At 39.4% G+C, this 16,184-nt stretch overlaps 1 protein-coding gene across 7 annotated transcripts in view; it reads left to right on the top strand.

Moving 5' to 3' along the window:
* ZNF423 (zinc finger protein 423) overlaps positions 1 to 16,184 on the top strand; it is a 316,969-nt gene that overhangs the window by 195,424 nt on the left and 105,361 nt on the right. For all 7 annotated transcript variants that reach the window (XM_090063764.1, XM_090063768.1, XM_090063765.1 and 4 more), the window contains 2 exons: positions 847 to 4,070; positions 12,522 to 12,606. In XM_090063764.1, the coding sequence (XP_089919890.1) occupies positions 847 to 4,070; positions 12,522 to 12,606 (3,309 nt within the window). The remainder of the gene's footprint in view (positions 1 to 846; positions 4,071 to 12,521; positions 12,607 to 16,184) is intronic.

Below are 16,184 nucleotides of genomic sequence, written 5' to 3'. Positions count from 1 at the left end.
TGTATTATTTCTTTAAAATGACCATTCTGCAGTTGGAAATGACTTTGTGGTTTTTTTTATGGTAGAACAGGTTTATAAAATATTTTGTCAAGTTTCAACTTAGGGTAAAAGAAGTATCATTAAGGAGTAGCCTGTGCTGTTTTGTTCTTGAATTTGGCTGTCTAGTGGATGATTTGAAATCTCCAAAGAAGACTGTTAGTCTTTTTGCTATAATCGGACAACATTGCCTTCCTAAACCAATGAATACTATAACAATTCAAATTTCTTCTTAGATTTGGCTGAGCTGTCTCAAACCTGTCACTTTTTAACTTCACATAGATATTGGACTCTGTTTGCTTTTTCTAACTGTAACTGCTTTTTGTGCAGCCTTTAAATATGTTTCAGTTTTGAAGTAGAAGTGAAAAGATTTTGTTTAATGGAGACATTGCTTATAATCATTTTGATATATCGTTTAGAAACCCTACAAAATCACAGTTGATCACTTAGTGCTGTAGCTCTTGGTAATGTTTGTATTGCCTTGCTGCACACTGTATTTTGTTTTCTGTATTCATTGTTTATTGCTTTACAGTGCAGTGAGCAAGTGTTAAACCTGCTAAAGAAAAATGCTTTATATAAATACTCTATGTTGGCATATACATGAAATGCATTTACAATATGTACTTTTCTTCCTTTTTTTCTAACATCCTTTAAAATTCAAGAGACGTTTATCTTTCCTTTTTTTTGTTCAGCAGTTAATTTTTTTATACTGTAGTAGCAGCAGCCCATAGTGTTGTTGAGAGGCTTTGTCCTTATTTCACAGATGCACTGGGAATTGTTTTTAATCTCCTTTCTGCTTTCCCATTACAGATGGTGATGACGACCCACAACTCTCCTGGGTGGCTTCATCTCCCTCCAGCAAAGATGTTGCATCACCCACTCAGATGATAGGAGATGGGTGTGATCTCGGCATCGGGGAGGAGGAAGGGGGGACTGGCCTGCCATATCCCTGTCAGTTTTGTGATAAGTCCTTCATTCGCCTGAGCTACCTTAAAAGGCATGAGCAGATCCACAGTGACAAACTACCTTTCAAATGCACCTATTGTAGCCGGCTTTTTAAGCATAAGAGAAGTAGGGATCGCCACATAAAGCTTCACACAGGGGATAAAAAATATCATTGCCATGAATGTGAGGCAGCCTTTTCTCGCAGCGACCACCTCAAAATTCATCTGAAAACTCACAGTTCCAGCAAGCCGTTCAAGTGCACTGTCTGTAAGCGTGGGTTTTCCTCCACCAGCTCATTGCAGAGTCACATGCAAGCTCATAAAAAGAACAAGGAACATATGGCAAAGACTGAGAAAGAGGTGAAGAAGGATGATTTTATGTGTGATTACTGTGAAGAGACATTCAGTCAGACTGAAGATTTGGAGAAGCACGTAATGATGCGCCACCCACAGCTTTCTGAGAAGGCAGATTTGCAGTGTATTCATTGCCCTGAAGTATTTGCAGATGAAAACTCACTTCTTTCCCATATTCACCAAGCTCATGCCAACAAAAAACACAAGTGCCCTATGTGCCCAGAGCAGTTTTCTTCAGTGGAAGAAGTCTATTGCCATTTGGATAGCCACAGACAACCTGATTCCAGCAACCACAGTATCAGTCCTGATCCAGTCTTGGGGAGTGTGGCATCCATGAGCAGTGCAACTCCTGATTCGAGTGCATCGGCGGAACGAGGATCTACACCAGACTCAACTCTAAAACCTTTGAGAGGACAAAAGAAGATCAGATCAGTGGAGAGAGAGGAAGGCCAGAATTGGTCTAAAGTCACTTACAGCTGTCCCTACTGTTCCAAGCGTGACTTCAACAGCCTCGCTGTCCTGGAGATACATTTAAAGACCATTCATGCTGACAAACCTCAACAAAGCCACACGTGCCAGATCTGCCTTGATTCCATGCCTACTCTATACAATTTGAATGAACATGTGAGAAAGGTACACAAAAACCATGCATATCCCATGATGCAGTTTAGCAACATTTCTGCCTTTCACTGTAACTATTGTCCTGAGATGTTTGCGGATATTAATAGCCTTCAGGAACATATCCGCATCACTCACTGTGGTCCAAATGCTACCCCTCAAGATGGTAACAATGCCTTCTTCTGTAACCAGTGCTCCATGGGCTTTCTAACTGAAGCAACCTTGACTGAACATATTCAGCAAACTCACTGCAATGTAGGAAATTCAAAATTGGATTCCCCTGTCATTCAGCCAACACAGTCTTTTATGGAAGTTTACTCATGCCCTTATTGCACAAACTCCCCCATTTTTGGCTCCATCCTGAAGCTTACAAAGCATATTAAAGAAAACCACAAGAACATTCCTTTGGCACACAATAAGAAGTCAAAAGCAGAGCAGAGTCCAGTTTCTTCTGATGTTGAAGTCTCTTCCCCTAAAAGGCAGCGGCTTTCTGCAAGTATAAATTCAGTTTCTAATGGAGAATACCCATGTAATCAGTGTGATCTAAAGTTCTCTAATTTTGAAAGTTTCCAAACTCATTTAAAGTTGCATTTGGAGTTGCTTTTAAGGAAACAGTCTTGCCCTCAGTGTAAAGAAGACTTTGATTCCCAAGAGTCTCTCCTGCAGCACCTCACAGTACATTACATGACGACTTCAACCCATTATGTATGTGAGAGCTGTGACAAACAGTTTTCTTCAGTGGATGACTTGCAGAAGCATTTGCTGGACATGCATACTTTTGTATTGTATCACTGCACCCTTTGCCAAGAAGTTTTTGATTCCAAGGTATCTATCCAAGTACATCTGGCAGTAAAGCATAGCAATGAAAAGAAGATGTATCGTTGTACAGCCTGTAATTGGGACTTTAGGAAGGAGGTAGACCTTCAGATCCATGTGAAGCACAGCCATTTGGGTAATCCAGCAAAGTCACACAAGTGCATCTTTTGTGGTGAGACCTTCAGTACAGAAGTAGAACTACAATGCCACATCACAACCCACAGCAAAAAATACAACTGCAAGTTCTGCAGCAAAGCTTTCCATGCCATCATCTTATTGGAAAAACATTTGCGGGAGAAACATTGTGTGTTTGATGCTGGTGCAGAGAATGGTACAGCTAATGGCATGACACCAACGAACAAGAAGACGGAAGCTGCAGATATTCAGAACATGTTGATGAAGAATCCAGATACATCCAATAGCCATGAAGCTAGTGAGGATGATGTAGATGCATCGGAGCCTATGTATGGTTGTGATATCTGTGGAGCTGCCTACACCATGGAAGTTCTTTTGCAGAACCATCGTTTGAGAGATCATAATATCAGGCCTGGGGAGGATGATTGTTCTAGAAAGAAGGCAGAATTCATCAAAGGTAGCCACAAATGTAACATCTGCTCAAGGACCTTTTTTTCAGAGAATGGTCTGAGAGAGCATATGCAGACTCACCGAGGTCCAGCCAAGCACTACATGTGCCCCATTTGCGGGGAGCGTTTCCCATCACTGCTGACTCTGACAGAACACAAAGTCACTCACAGCAAAAGTTTGGATACAGGAACATGCAGGATCTGCAAAATGCCACTGCAGAGCGAGGAGGAATTTATTGAGCACTGCCAGATGCACCCAGATCTCAGAAACTCCCTCACTGGATTTCGCTGTGTTGTCTGTATGCAGACAGTCACCTCTACCCTTGAGTTGAAAATTCACGGAACGTTCCATATGCAGAAATTGGCAGGAAACTCTGCAACCTCATCTCCCAACGGCCAGGCCTTGCAGAAACTCTACAAGTGTGCTTTGTGCTTGAAAGAGTTCCGTAACAAGCAGGATTTGGTGAAATTGGATGTTAATGGCCTGCCATATGGCCTCTGTGCTGGATGCATGACCAGGAGCACCAATGGACAGTCTTCAGGCTTGACCCCACAGGAAGTTAACGAGAGACCATGTGGCAGTCTCAGGTGCCCAGAATGTAGTGTCAAATTTGAAAGTGCTGAAGACTTAGAGAACCATATTCAGCTAGATCACCGAGATCTGACACCCGAGACTAGTGGCCAAAGGAAGGGTACCCAGACATCCCCTGTTCCCAGAGTAAGTATTCTTGAAACATTATCAATTCTCATTTCATGGAACATAGACATTTCATGTAATTGAAAATGATCTATTCAATTTAATATTAAAATACTGGTGCTGTAAAAATTTTAGTACCTCACAGAGTGAACTTTGCTATTACCCAGTCTTGCAGACTTCTGAGGTCTTTGTGGCAGGGCATCAAGGTTCTTATTATGGAACTGCTTTGAAATTGTCAGTAGAGAGGTGAGGTATGCTCGTGGTAAATTTGGATGGCACAGCTTTGGTTTGTGTATGAATGCTGGTGCTGCTGTGTGGGTAGATCTGCAGCAACTGGAAATGTTTACATGGGAAAAGATATTCTCAATATCTAGAAAAAAGGAATCCTAAATATTTTCTTTCACCACATCTGAGGAATGAGCTTGATGGTAGGCTGCCAAGAGCCTTGTTTCATTTGTGTAGCCTGGTGGCATAAGTATCTGCTTTATTGAACGTGTTTATCTGGGGATCAGATGTGAGCAGAGAGAAGTGGGAGCTCAGAATAAAAAATGAAATCACCTCAAAACAATGCTTGGCTTCACCTAATTAGAGTCACTGCATGAAAAGGTAAGTTTTCTTTTATGTCCTTAAGAGAATGAATATTGGAAGCTTTCCTCTTCTGACCCAGGGTGGTGAGGGGAGGTTGCGTGTGTGTGCACGTGCACGTATGAGAGAGAGAGAGAAGGAAAGAGTGAAACATGGAAAATCGAAGTGTTTCTTACAAACACTTTAAAAATAGAGGGTGTCTTTATGGGTAAGGTTTTGGCCATGCCAGTACTCAAATATATATCTCAGATTATATTGCACATGGATTAACTTGCAGCATTATTTTAAGTGGAACTGCTTCTTTCCCCTCTCTTAATACAAGGAGTTTTCTAATCAGAAAATTCCTGCAAAACATGAAGGTGGGAAAATTGAAAGAAAAGTGTTCTTCCTCAGTCTCTATAAGCAGGCTGCTGTCCTGCTTCTCATGAGACTGATCTTCTCTCCAGTTCATGGTCTTTTCAAATTATTTGTCAAAATTTCAGTTCATGATTGGGTCAAATTATTTCTTAAGCCGTGAAGAACAGATGGAATGAGAAGCGAATTTTGGAACTCTTCTCAGGAGACCAGTACCAGTCACACAAATGTTAATCACACCCCTCTGAGAATTTTAATTAAATATGATAGGGAGAAATTTTCAGAAGTATCTGAGGGAGTTAGACACCCAGCTCCTATTGGAAAATCCCTTCCATTGACTCTACCCTATGTCAGTCTGATAATTAAAGTACCCATGAACAGGTCTTGATGTTGTAGGCAATAATAGGCTAGAAGATGCTGCTAGAGTAAACTGTGTCAGAAATTCAGTAAATTTGAGAGGACCCCAAATAGGTGGTGGCAATTCTGATTGGACTGGGCTCTGTTAGAGCTGTTACAATCTACATTGTCAATAAACTACAGCTTGCATTCGTGTTCCAGATTCAAAGAACAATTTCAATTAAAATTTTGTTTGGTTTTGTTTGCTTTTAAATGAAACAACTGGATATTTTTCCCTCTGGGTCCAGTGAACATGTGATTAGCTGTGCTGTAATATACATCTAATTCTGCAGAGGAATAAAATAAGGAATGAAAATATTCGTCCCTTCAGTGTGATGCCTCTTGAGAGTTCAACTGAAACTCTGACTAGGTCACAGTCTTCCTTCTGCTTCTTTGCTCTTTATCTCCTTCTAAATTCTCTTAAACATTCTTTTATGTAGGACTAATTCCTATTTCATATGGCTGTGTGCACAGCCTAAAATATTATCTATTCTTTCCCGTCATCTCTCAGGAGTGGAATATGTTGCCATCTTCTGCTCTAATTTCTTGCTTTAACTCTCTCTTTTCAGTGAGAGCTTCCATACCTGTTCTCTCAGGGGAGAGTTTAAGTTCTTCAACAAGGTAAATGCTTTGAATTTCATCCCATGAGGGCAGATTTTAGTTCCTTTGTATAAAATAATGAAAAATCAGCATTTGTATGAACACCAAATAGCACCTGGACCAGGTGTCTTTGGCCTGCATGTACACCAGTGTCTGATACCTTTATGGTATGTACCCTAGGAGCAGAGACATTGTAATTTGGCGTAATTCATAATTTACCTTTAATTAGATCTACCATACTTGAATATTAATATCTTCTGACAAGTAACTACTGGCATTTCACTCTGGGAATTAAATGGGGTTTCTCAAGGTAATGCCATTTTGATCTGTAAATATGTTTTTGAAGCATAAGGTTCTTCAAAGAATTATATTATTTTTAGAAAAGACTAATTTCCCCTATTATTTTAAGAATACAAGTTTAACTTTACTTTTTTCAAAGATAACCAGGTTAGGCGGGTACAACAAAGTCTCTCTCTTGTAGCCGTCTTTTGATATGCTGTACAATGGTAAAATATCATTTTTAAGTATATACCACAAGCTAAGCAGTCTGCAGCTGTCCAAACAGGTTATTGCTCTATAATTCTTGACCACTCTCCTTTTTTTAAAACTATTGATTTTTCTTTTTAACACAGAGAAAAAGAATTCAGGATTAGAAAAATAAACAGAGAGCACACTGAAATTAAATTAAAAAATAGCACACATTTCAGTAAGCAAAAGAATGTGATGCTATCCCTTATACAGGAAGGAAGAAGTAAGTACAGAATGTATAGGGTTCTGTAAATGCCAAAAGCATCCCACCTTTTGAATAGTTTCACTATTCAAATGATACGAGTAAAGATGGGTGCCTTTAGGATATATTGGAAAACTTGAGAATTGAGGCAAACACAAGGGCAATGAAGTATAGAGTAAAAACATAGATATATTAATAGCTGATGACCAGATGTGGGGGCCAAAGAGTACAGCAAGAGAAAGGGACCATTTGTAACATTTCTTTATATGCATTTAAAGCTGCATTAGGACATTCTCCCCCTCTAAAGGGGAATATGAATAATTCTTTTCCTGTAGTCAATTTGGATGCTTCTGGTGATAGGTTTTTTTTTAGGCTGTTGGAGACACCTGGATAAGGAATTTATATCTACACAGCAACTTTGAGGCTGTTGTTTTCTACCATCCCAAAACAAACAGGAGAAAACATATATGCCTTACAAGCTAACAGTGGGTTTTCTTCCTGCTTGTCAACTACCCTTAATATTTAAAACATCAGCAATCAAATCATCTATCTTTCTCAGTTATTTTAAAGCACCAATATTGGTGATACCTAAATTGGTGGAAAAGATGGTGGGACTCTTCAGTCTGAAAAAGCAAAGACTGAGAGGGGACTTGGTAGCAGTTTACCGCTGCATCAAGGGCTTGGTGAACAACTGTTCACCAGGGCACCCTTGGGGGAAAACCAGGAGTAACGATCACAAACTCCTGGAAGATGGTTAGGAAAAACTACTTTTACAACTAGGGTACCCAGACTGTAGAAAAAGCTCCCTCCAAAGGTGGTGCAATCGCCTACCCTGGAAATCTTCAAGAGAAAACTGTACAATCACCTTGCTGGGGTCACCTGACCCCAGTTGTCTTTCCTGCTTGGTTCAGGGGGCTGTACCGGATGATCTTCCGAGGTCCCTTCCAGCCCTTACAATCTATAAATAAAATATCACATAGACATATTTTGTCTATATCCAAATCCTAAATGGTATAAAGGTTTGCTTCCTGAACAAGGACATACCTACTTCAGAGAACCCATATTAATTATTTTCAAGGCATATTGAGCAGGTTTTATTTGCAACAACACCAAGGGGACTAAAGAATGGTGGGATGTTACTACTCTCTAACATATGACTTAGTTTTATGGTTTTTATAGTTCTGTTGGAAGAATTTCAGAGGCAGTTAAGTCTTACGTTTTCTCTTCTAGGAATTTCCTGCTCTTGGATATGCCCAAGAATAGTAGGCTTTACTGTACTAGAGTCTATTCTGAGGTCTTGCAGATTGCTGCACATGCTCATTTTAGCTCTTTTTGTTCAATCATGGATATATTAGAATTAATACATCCATTTTCCATTAAAATATGTATATCAAGTCACAGTTTAGCTGAGATGGCTCCATTTTTGAATATGCATTGGTAGGCTCTTCAGACACATTTGCTGGAAAAACAACTGGGTCTAATGTTTCCAGCCAGAGGGGCATGCCTGGCTGGTTTAGTTTTGAGGCAGATAATGTTTGAGTGTATATTTTAATACTGTAGAAAATAACTTTTCAGATTCAGCTTGATTTCTTTATAGCACAGATTAATCATTATTCTAAAACTGTAATTACAATGATTGGCAGTTATTAACATCAACACTAGCAATTCAAGCAGTCAAGATACCAGTTCAGTTGCCATCTTAAGTCACATTGCTTTATTTAACCCACTCAAGTTAGTTGTGCTGAGGGATAAATGAGGGGACCCAGAAAGTCGGGTGAATTAAACCTGTTTTCTGCTTCATCACCCAGCTCTCTCTCTTGCCCAGATCCTTTGAGATCAATTTCCTTTCTTCAGTTTTTCTGTCTATCTTACCTTGTGAATTGAATGGAGAAGTGTTTTCACTTCTTGTGAAAAAGTAGGATACTATTTTCAGGTAGTTGCCTGGAAATTGCATGGGAACAATAGCCATTTCTGAAAATAAACCAGGGCCCTATCATCTCTCTCCACCAATATTATAGTATTGATGTTATTCCATGCCAAAATTGGAATTAAATACCTTACTTACCTTGTCTCTTATGTCATCTCAAAGTTATGTTAGCTACCTTTCAACAGCTCTTCAGACTGCAACTTTCTTCAAGTAGAGTTTTTCAGTTGTTTGTCACCACTTCTAATTGCTGAGTTCAAAACTTTTCAAATGTCAAAAGAGAAATCAGAAGAAACAAACAGAAAGATCGTGGAATCCATTTCCCACAAGAATAGTAGTGATAGGTCCATGTTGATGTTCTGAGTAACCTATTTCTATTTGTGTTTAAAAGATCCATACTGACATAAACAAAAGTATTTTTAAAGGGAATTGGTAATTTACTTTAAAATACTCTAGCATAGGTTTAGGTGATTATGAAAATATGCGTCTTGGGTGGCTTACGCAAAGCTAGTTTCTGGTTTATTTTAATTCATGCAGAGTACTACGTGACAAACTTGACTACCACAGTTGTACTGTTTGCACACCGATGTATTTGTCAGTTGAAGCAAAGGAAGGACCTGACATGGAATTTGAAATCTCTTGATCCAAGGGGTAATCTCTCCAAATTGGGATTGTTGCATGTTGATAGGGTGACATTGTATGTGTGCACTAACTGTGCAGTGTCTGTTCTGTGGATAAATGATGAGTTCTGGGTTTGTTGGTATCCAGCTTTCAGAAGCCCTAAAATTCACGAGAAGAATGTCAAAAGGCATGTCTACACATACCAATTTAAGGCGCTTTAGCCTGATTTTAAAGCACCACATTAAAGGCATGTGTCAACATGTGCACACCTTTAATGTGCCTTAAAAATGGCAATTTTAGGCCATTTGTGTCTAAATTTGATACCTGCAAAACCAAACAGCTAGAGTGCATTAATGCATCTGTAGACACATTAAGGTGCATTAACACTGTGTATGGATTGACTTGGGACTAACATTAGTCCCACGTCAGTCTGCGCACATGGCGCTAATGAGCTTTAACATGTCCACGTGTAGATGTGAGCCTAAATCACCTTAATGTGCATTAAATTTAGACATGCCTAAATGCACATGTAAACATGCCCAAAGAGTGCAACTGTCAGTGTTAATATATTTTTAAAGGTTTGGATAGAGAGTTGAGCTGAAACACAGTCCTCATTAATTAGTGAATTCATTGGGGAAAGTTTTTAGGTAGCAGTGGGCACGTCTACATGTGATATAAGTGTGATGCAATAAACTCTAATGCAGTTTGTGCCAGACTTTATTGCTCCCATGTGTCACGTTTACATATGTGCCCAGGACCACAGCACATTGAACCAAGTTGGAGTAGCGCCAGATGGCAGGAGCCTCAGGGGGTCAGCCTTCTAGCCCGAGGCTGCTCTTACCTGGCTCAGTGTGCTACAGAGGGGCTGGCTGGGGCATGAAGGTGCTCCAATGCGGGATTAGCCAGCAGGCAGCCCCTGCACTGAAGTACCCCCGCCAGCCATATCAGTGTCTACACATGTGCTAGGGTGCACTAAATAACACTGTTACAAATAAACACAAGTACTATCCTATGGCAGCGTTTATTAGTTACTGTGGCCTAACAGGGCTGCATGTATAGGCACTGAGACTTTAATGAGGAGCTAATTAGTCAGCTTGGCAGTAAATGTCTTGTGTAGACATGCCCAGTAAGTCTAAACCAATAAAAGATTTAGATAGCTTCAGAGTTTAGGAAGGTTTCCCCTTTTGAAAGTGAGCTGTGATTTTTGCTAAGTTTTTCACCAGTGTGTATATATGAATGTGTGAGCATGCATGTCTGTATCTGTGCACGTGTGCTTGTGTGCTGAGATGGACTCCTAGAAAGCAGTGCTTCAGACATCAGCCTCATATTTTATTTACAGAGAGGGGTCCTTGGGAATACCTTCTTGAGCCAGCTGATGGTCTATAACCAATCCAAACTATTTCCCTATTGGCTGGCTATATTAGTTTACAGCTGATGGCATGTTGCCTTTTTGCCATAATCATATTTTCTGTCCTGGTCCACATTTTAACCAAACATAGTGGTTTGTATACAAGTGGGTATACAAACACATATACAAACTACATAAAATAATACCATACTGTGTTTGTTAATCTCCATCTCCAACCTGTTGCTGTTGATAAAATGTGAAATAGCAAAGATGTTATTAGTAACAACTGGTCTTTCTGTCCTGGGCCAGTATTCAAAAACGTTGGTTCTCATATTCTGGGGGCAAGGTAGCAAGCTTAAACTTATTATTGATGCATCAGAAACTTGAATCTACACATGGGCTTGATGAGAGGGATTCAACAAAAAACAGTGTAAATGTAAACATTTAAAACAGAAAATTAATTGCTTTAATGAACTAGAAAGTGGGATTCTTGCCTTGGGTTTATCACTCCTGATGACTTGCATCCCCAATCATGCAGCTGCTAGCTGAAAATATGGTCTTTTTGACTATGGCTTAACTCATTCTGGGGCCATGCACTACAGCTGTAGAGCTGGAGTGTTCGTGGGATAGTGTGACAAAAGATGACTGCCAGGATTGTTACCTCCCAATAAACTTTATGCAGTGAAGATTTTGAATTATTAGACTGCACATGAATTATCCCTCTAGCTCAGTGAACCTCAACCTTTTAGAGTGGCATGCTGGGTGGGAGCTTATGACCTGGGTGCGTCACTGGCCACTACTCCCTTCCAGTAGGGAAGCGGGGAGCGAGAGAGTGAGTGAATGAGTGGGAGGGGAGTTGTCTGCCAATGTCAGAGAAGGGGAGAGAGAATTGGGGGTACAGAAGGAAGAAGGTGATAGAACAGAGAGGTGTACAGAGGGGATCACTGGTGTGGTGAAGGCCGGGAAAGTGATTATGCTGAGCCAACCTGTTTGCTGCTGATCCCCACCTATGCAGTAGGCTAGATCCAGTCAATTTGGGGCCACAGGTTGAGCGCTGCTCTTCTAGTTTGTGTGTTCATTTGCAGTGATTGACCCTCCATATTAGGCATACAGTCCTGAATTCATGTTTTATGTAATTTCTGCAGCTATACCAAAATTTTAGCATTGACATTTTATTTCCATTTAACTTGGAATTCTAATGTCACATGCATTTTAATATCTGTAACTTATTCCTTGGATTCCTCTCTCTTGAACTACCGGAGTATACACCACTGTCAGTCTGAGAATGAGCCCCATTTTCCTTGTTTGAATAAATGGCTCATGTAATTGCTTCTTCACACTATCTCCTGGTTTCTGCAGCTAAGCCTCATTAATATGACATTGTGATGCAGAAAATGCGCAACAGACTACGTATGGAAGCCATTTCTCATGGTAATAATGGATTTCCAAGATTTCTGTACAAAATGGTTTTTTTTCTTTGTCCTTCATTATCTCAAGGTGTAATTGGTGTTCCCATTGCATTTTGAGTTTTACTGGAGTATGGTAATATTTTTTCTTTACAAAGTTGAACTTTTTTTCTGAAAGCAGACAGATTTCCTTTACCTGCACAGGTATATCTACAACAGTGCTTAAACTTTTATGAATAACTTGATTATGTGGGAGAATGTTATGTACTTCACATTGAAACCCTCATTTAGACTGCCATTTGATATTTTGGCCCTGAGATTAAAGCCTGCTGCAAGTCAGATATTAATTACAGCTTGCTTTATCCAAGTTTGGTACCTCGTTTGGGATAAAGAAGCTAAGAGGGAGTAAGAAGGAGAAATTTTAAGCACATAACCATCAGTTTTCATAATTACATTTGCTTTATGCTACAGTACAGTTTTCTCTAATCTCTTTTTGGTTATTAAACAGAAAAAGACCTATCAGTGCATCAAGTGCCAGATGACCTTTGAGAATGAAAGAGAGATACAAATCCATGTCGCTAACCATATGATTGGTAAGAAATTATTTAAACCAGGCTACTCATGGGCTACTTGTTTCTTGTTACTCTTTGAAATTCACTATTTTAATTGATTGTTAATATTCATGCTGTTACATTTTTTTTAACATTCAAGGCAAATTATCTAGATGTAATGACTCTTCACTTCAAAGCTTTTTAAATGTGTGGTTACAGAAGTGTTATAGCTGAGCTTTTTCCCACCCTTTTGAATCCTCTTGTACCATTTTCACTTATATTAAAATCAAACTTTTGACAATGTCTTCCATTTTATAGAATAAATTTCCCTCAATCTGTGTAAAAAGTACTTGCCAGTTGTCAACCACTTAGGAGCAATTATGATTCAATTTTGCATGTCATGACATTGAATAGATTTAACTGCTCACATTTTCCCAGCTATATGTAGTGAATTCCTGAGGCACATTGTCAAAACAAAATGCTTAAAAAGTTATTTCAGTGCTTTCCTTTTTTCAAGCTGTTCTGGACTTTAGAAAGTTCAGCTTTTCAGATGTTCAGATGTTTTAAAAAGCAATGCCTTGCTGCTTTCTAGCGCAGTTCTAGCATAACAATCTGCAGTAAAGTGTTACTGTAATCTGAAGGGTTGTATTTCTGTTGCAGCTGTATGATTGCTTTTCTCACAAATGCAAGGAACTATTTTTCCTATCTGTACAGATGTTATAAATAGATGTGATGGCCCCTGAGGTCAGTTTATTTTGATGCATAGACCACAGAGGAATTTCTTACACATGTCATTCTAAGTGTATGTTGTATAAGATCCTTTAAGGGCCCTACAGTGCACTCCACATGTCTCATATGTTCATATGCAGCATTTATCTCTGAAAAACATGGATCTTCTTAGTTTAATGGTTATCCTGGAACATTTTTACATTTAGGAAACTGTTCTCTTATATATAGCTGCATAATACTTTTATTATCTTTAAACTGATGTATGCACAAATATCAAAGGGAGAATTATAGACTGATACAAAGATTTTAAAAAGTCTCTATAAATGAAGAACATACAGTCAATCAAATGATTTCCATAGTAATGCTAAGCAGGTGTTTCAAGTCAGTGTCAAGTAGGTTTAGATGAAGATATCTAAAAATATTTGCTTTTTTAGCAGGGGTTAATATAATCTCTTGTTTGCAGGCTTGGAGGGTGAGATCCTTGTTAATTGAACCATAGTTATTTTAAAGTTTCCCCAGCCCTATTAAGAAACTTGAAAGAGAGAAGTATCTCTAGGCAAGTTGTTATGAGCCTTTAACTTAAGCTGTGAAACAGAGCTGGGTAATCAGTGATCTCTAAGTAGTTTGTGAGATTTTGATATTAATATCTTGTTTGATCACAGACACAAATTATTTTGTTCCTTTGGAAGTAAGTCACTTCCTTTAAAGATGTATGTGTACATACATACACAATCTTCATATATTAATTATTGAATCACTAGGTACTCGCTGTTTGCAGTTATACTAGATAATATATATGATAAAGTGGCAAATCCTGTACCAGAAACATTGGGAACCATGGTTGTAGTAGAAGACTACTGAGAACTCAGAAAAATGTGGTGTCTCCTTTTGTGAGAATTGCAAGTGTTAGTTCCCCAGAGTTTTAAATATATGTAGGTTACAATACAAAATTCAGAAACCTGTAGAGAATAATAGGTGAATGATGGCTCCATTATGGATAGTGGATTTATCCTGTGACAAGCGCTAGATCATGCCAAGACGTGATTTCATTTTACCTGAATGGATCACATCCTTGAGAAAATCATGGACTTGGAGAAATGACATTTCTTAACTTTCTTTACATGAGGTTTTTGGGACATCAGAAGGGCAACTCCGGGAAATCAAGCTTCTTCTCTTGACCTATAGACTCTGAACAACCCCATGGGAGTCTGACCCTATCTTCCTGAGGAGGCATGGCTGCCTTAGGAAGTGTTCTGTCAGTGAGTTCCCCCCTGGCATTTTGCATTTTGCTGAATGATATTTAAGATGAGGAATTGCAGGTCATTCGCCAATAACTCCTGGTTTTCAGTGCCAATTGTGTATTGAAGTAGCTGCTCTTCTGATCTGCTTCTAAACCCTAAAACCCAAAGCCAAGTAGCCATACTATTGCAATTAATTTTGGTTACTTCTAGATGCCACAGATGAAGTAGGCATATTTCTCTTCATGAGTAAGAATGCCTTACTTTCTTATAAGTAATGCATGTGAGAATTTCATTTCTTCAGCACTGATCCAAATTGGCAGTGTCAGAAAATAGCTTGTGTCTGAAAGCTGTTCAGAAGCCTACAAGAAGCATGTTGGAGATTTTCTGGAAATCCTAGGGGACCCAAATCCATATGGCAAAAACCACCAGCATGATTGTTTAGTCTAGTTTGAGGACTTTAAATCAGTGTTGAGAGTTAGCTAATAGTCAGGACTGAGGCATACTAGTGCAGCAGTATGTCAGGGAAGCTTGTACTGCTGCTCACTTCACTGCATCTGGTCAATGGCTTAATCATCAGATTTGTCAGTCCAACACCTTTCAGCGACACTAATTTTCTTTCCTTTTGCACCCGAGCACACGCCAAATAAGTGCATGAAAAATGGCTTCCTACAAGCAGCGAAGCAGACGTGTTCTTTTGCAAACAGCTGTCAACAGTGTGATTCTTACTTTGAGACATGACATCTCTGAAATATCTGCATCTATAGAATGATTAAAGAATTATGTTATTATGTTTTACATCCTAGTTTTAAACAGTGCCAAATACTGCATCCAGTTGACTTGGCTGCACGTCTCTCCTCAACCTTTTGGCTGTACAGTCTGGAGTTAGAGGCCCTTCTTGTAATGCACTGGGGAAGATATTTCCGAGTAGTATGCAGGGAATTTTCAATGCTACTCCTACACAGTTTTGAAAAATTACTATTCTACACTCTAGCACTTCATCTTTTGTAGACAAACATAGAAGTATATTGGGTCCTATACAGAGACCCTAGAGATTGAACAGACTAGATGCGACCCTGGAGGAGGTAGAAGGTGAGTGGTTTGTTTTATTTTAACTGGGGCCTGTAGGAAAGCTTTTAGTAGCAAAAGAGGCCTCTTTAGTCATGGTTACTCAGAAGGAATCTGTTTAGCAGTGTTTTCAGCCAGGCTTTTGGGGTGGAATTTTTAGAGAACAGAAGGTCTTTGAAACACTCCACTGATTGGGGATCCTTTGAAATGTTTTCATTGACAAGGAAGGGGATCCCTCTTTGAAACATGTGCAGGCATTGGGGAGTCCACCCAGGAGTATATCAAAAACTTTCAGTAGTTCTTGCTGCCTCTGTACTGCTTACCTCCTATTGTGCTGACCTGACAATGTTTAAAGTGTTTCCCCCTTATCCCCCACCGACCATTGCCTGTGATGTTCAGTCTCTGCTAGATGCCTGGGAGGATGGGCATGCTCAGCTGCTGGCTCTATGGGGGGGAGGAAGTGAACAGCCATGTCAGCAGCAGAAATCACAAAAGCCTCTTAATAGATCTTTCTCCTGTGGTTGAGGGAGCAATGGGGCACTTGAATAATCAATAATTTGGCCTCTCATAAATCCTTGCCTCATG

The sequence above is a fragment of the Crocodylus siamensis genome, chromosome 9 (assembly GCF_052110815.1).
Source record: "Crocodylus siamensis isolate JL-2025a chromosome 9, ASM5211081v1, whole genome shotgun sequence".
NCBI classification, from domain to species: domain Eukaryota; kingdom Metazoa; phylum Chordata; order Crocodylia; family Crocodylidae; genus Crocodylus; species Crocodylus siamensis.
Note: the sequence above shows the minus strand (reverse complement) of the source record. Positions and strands in the feature narration are given on the sequence as shown.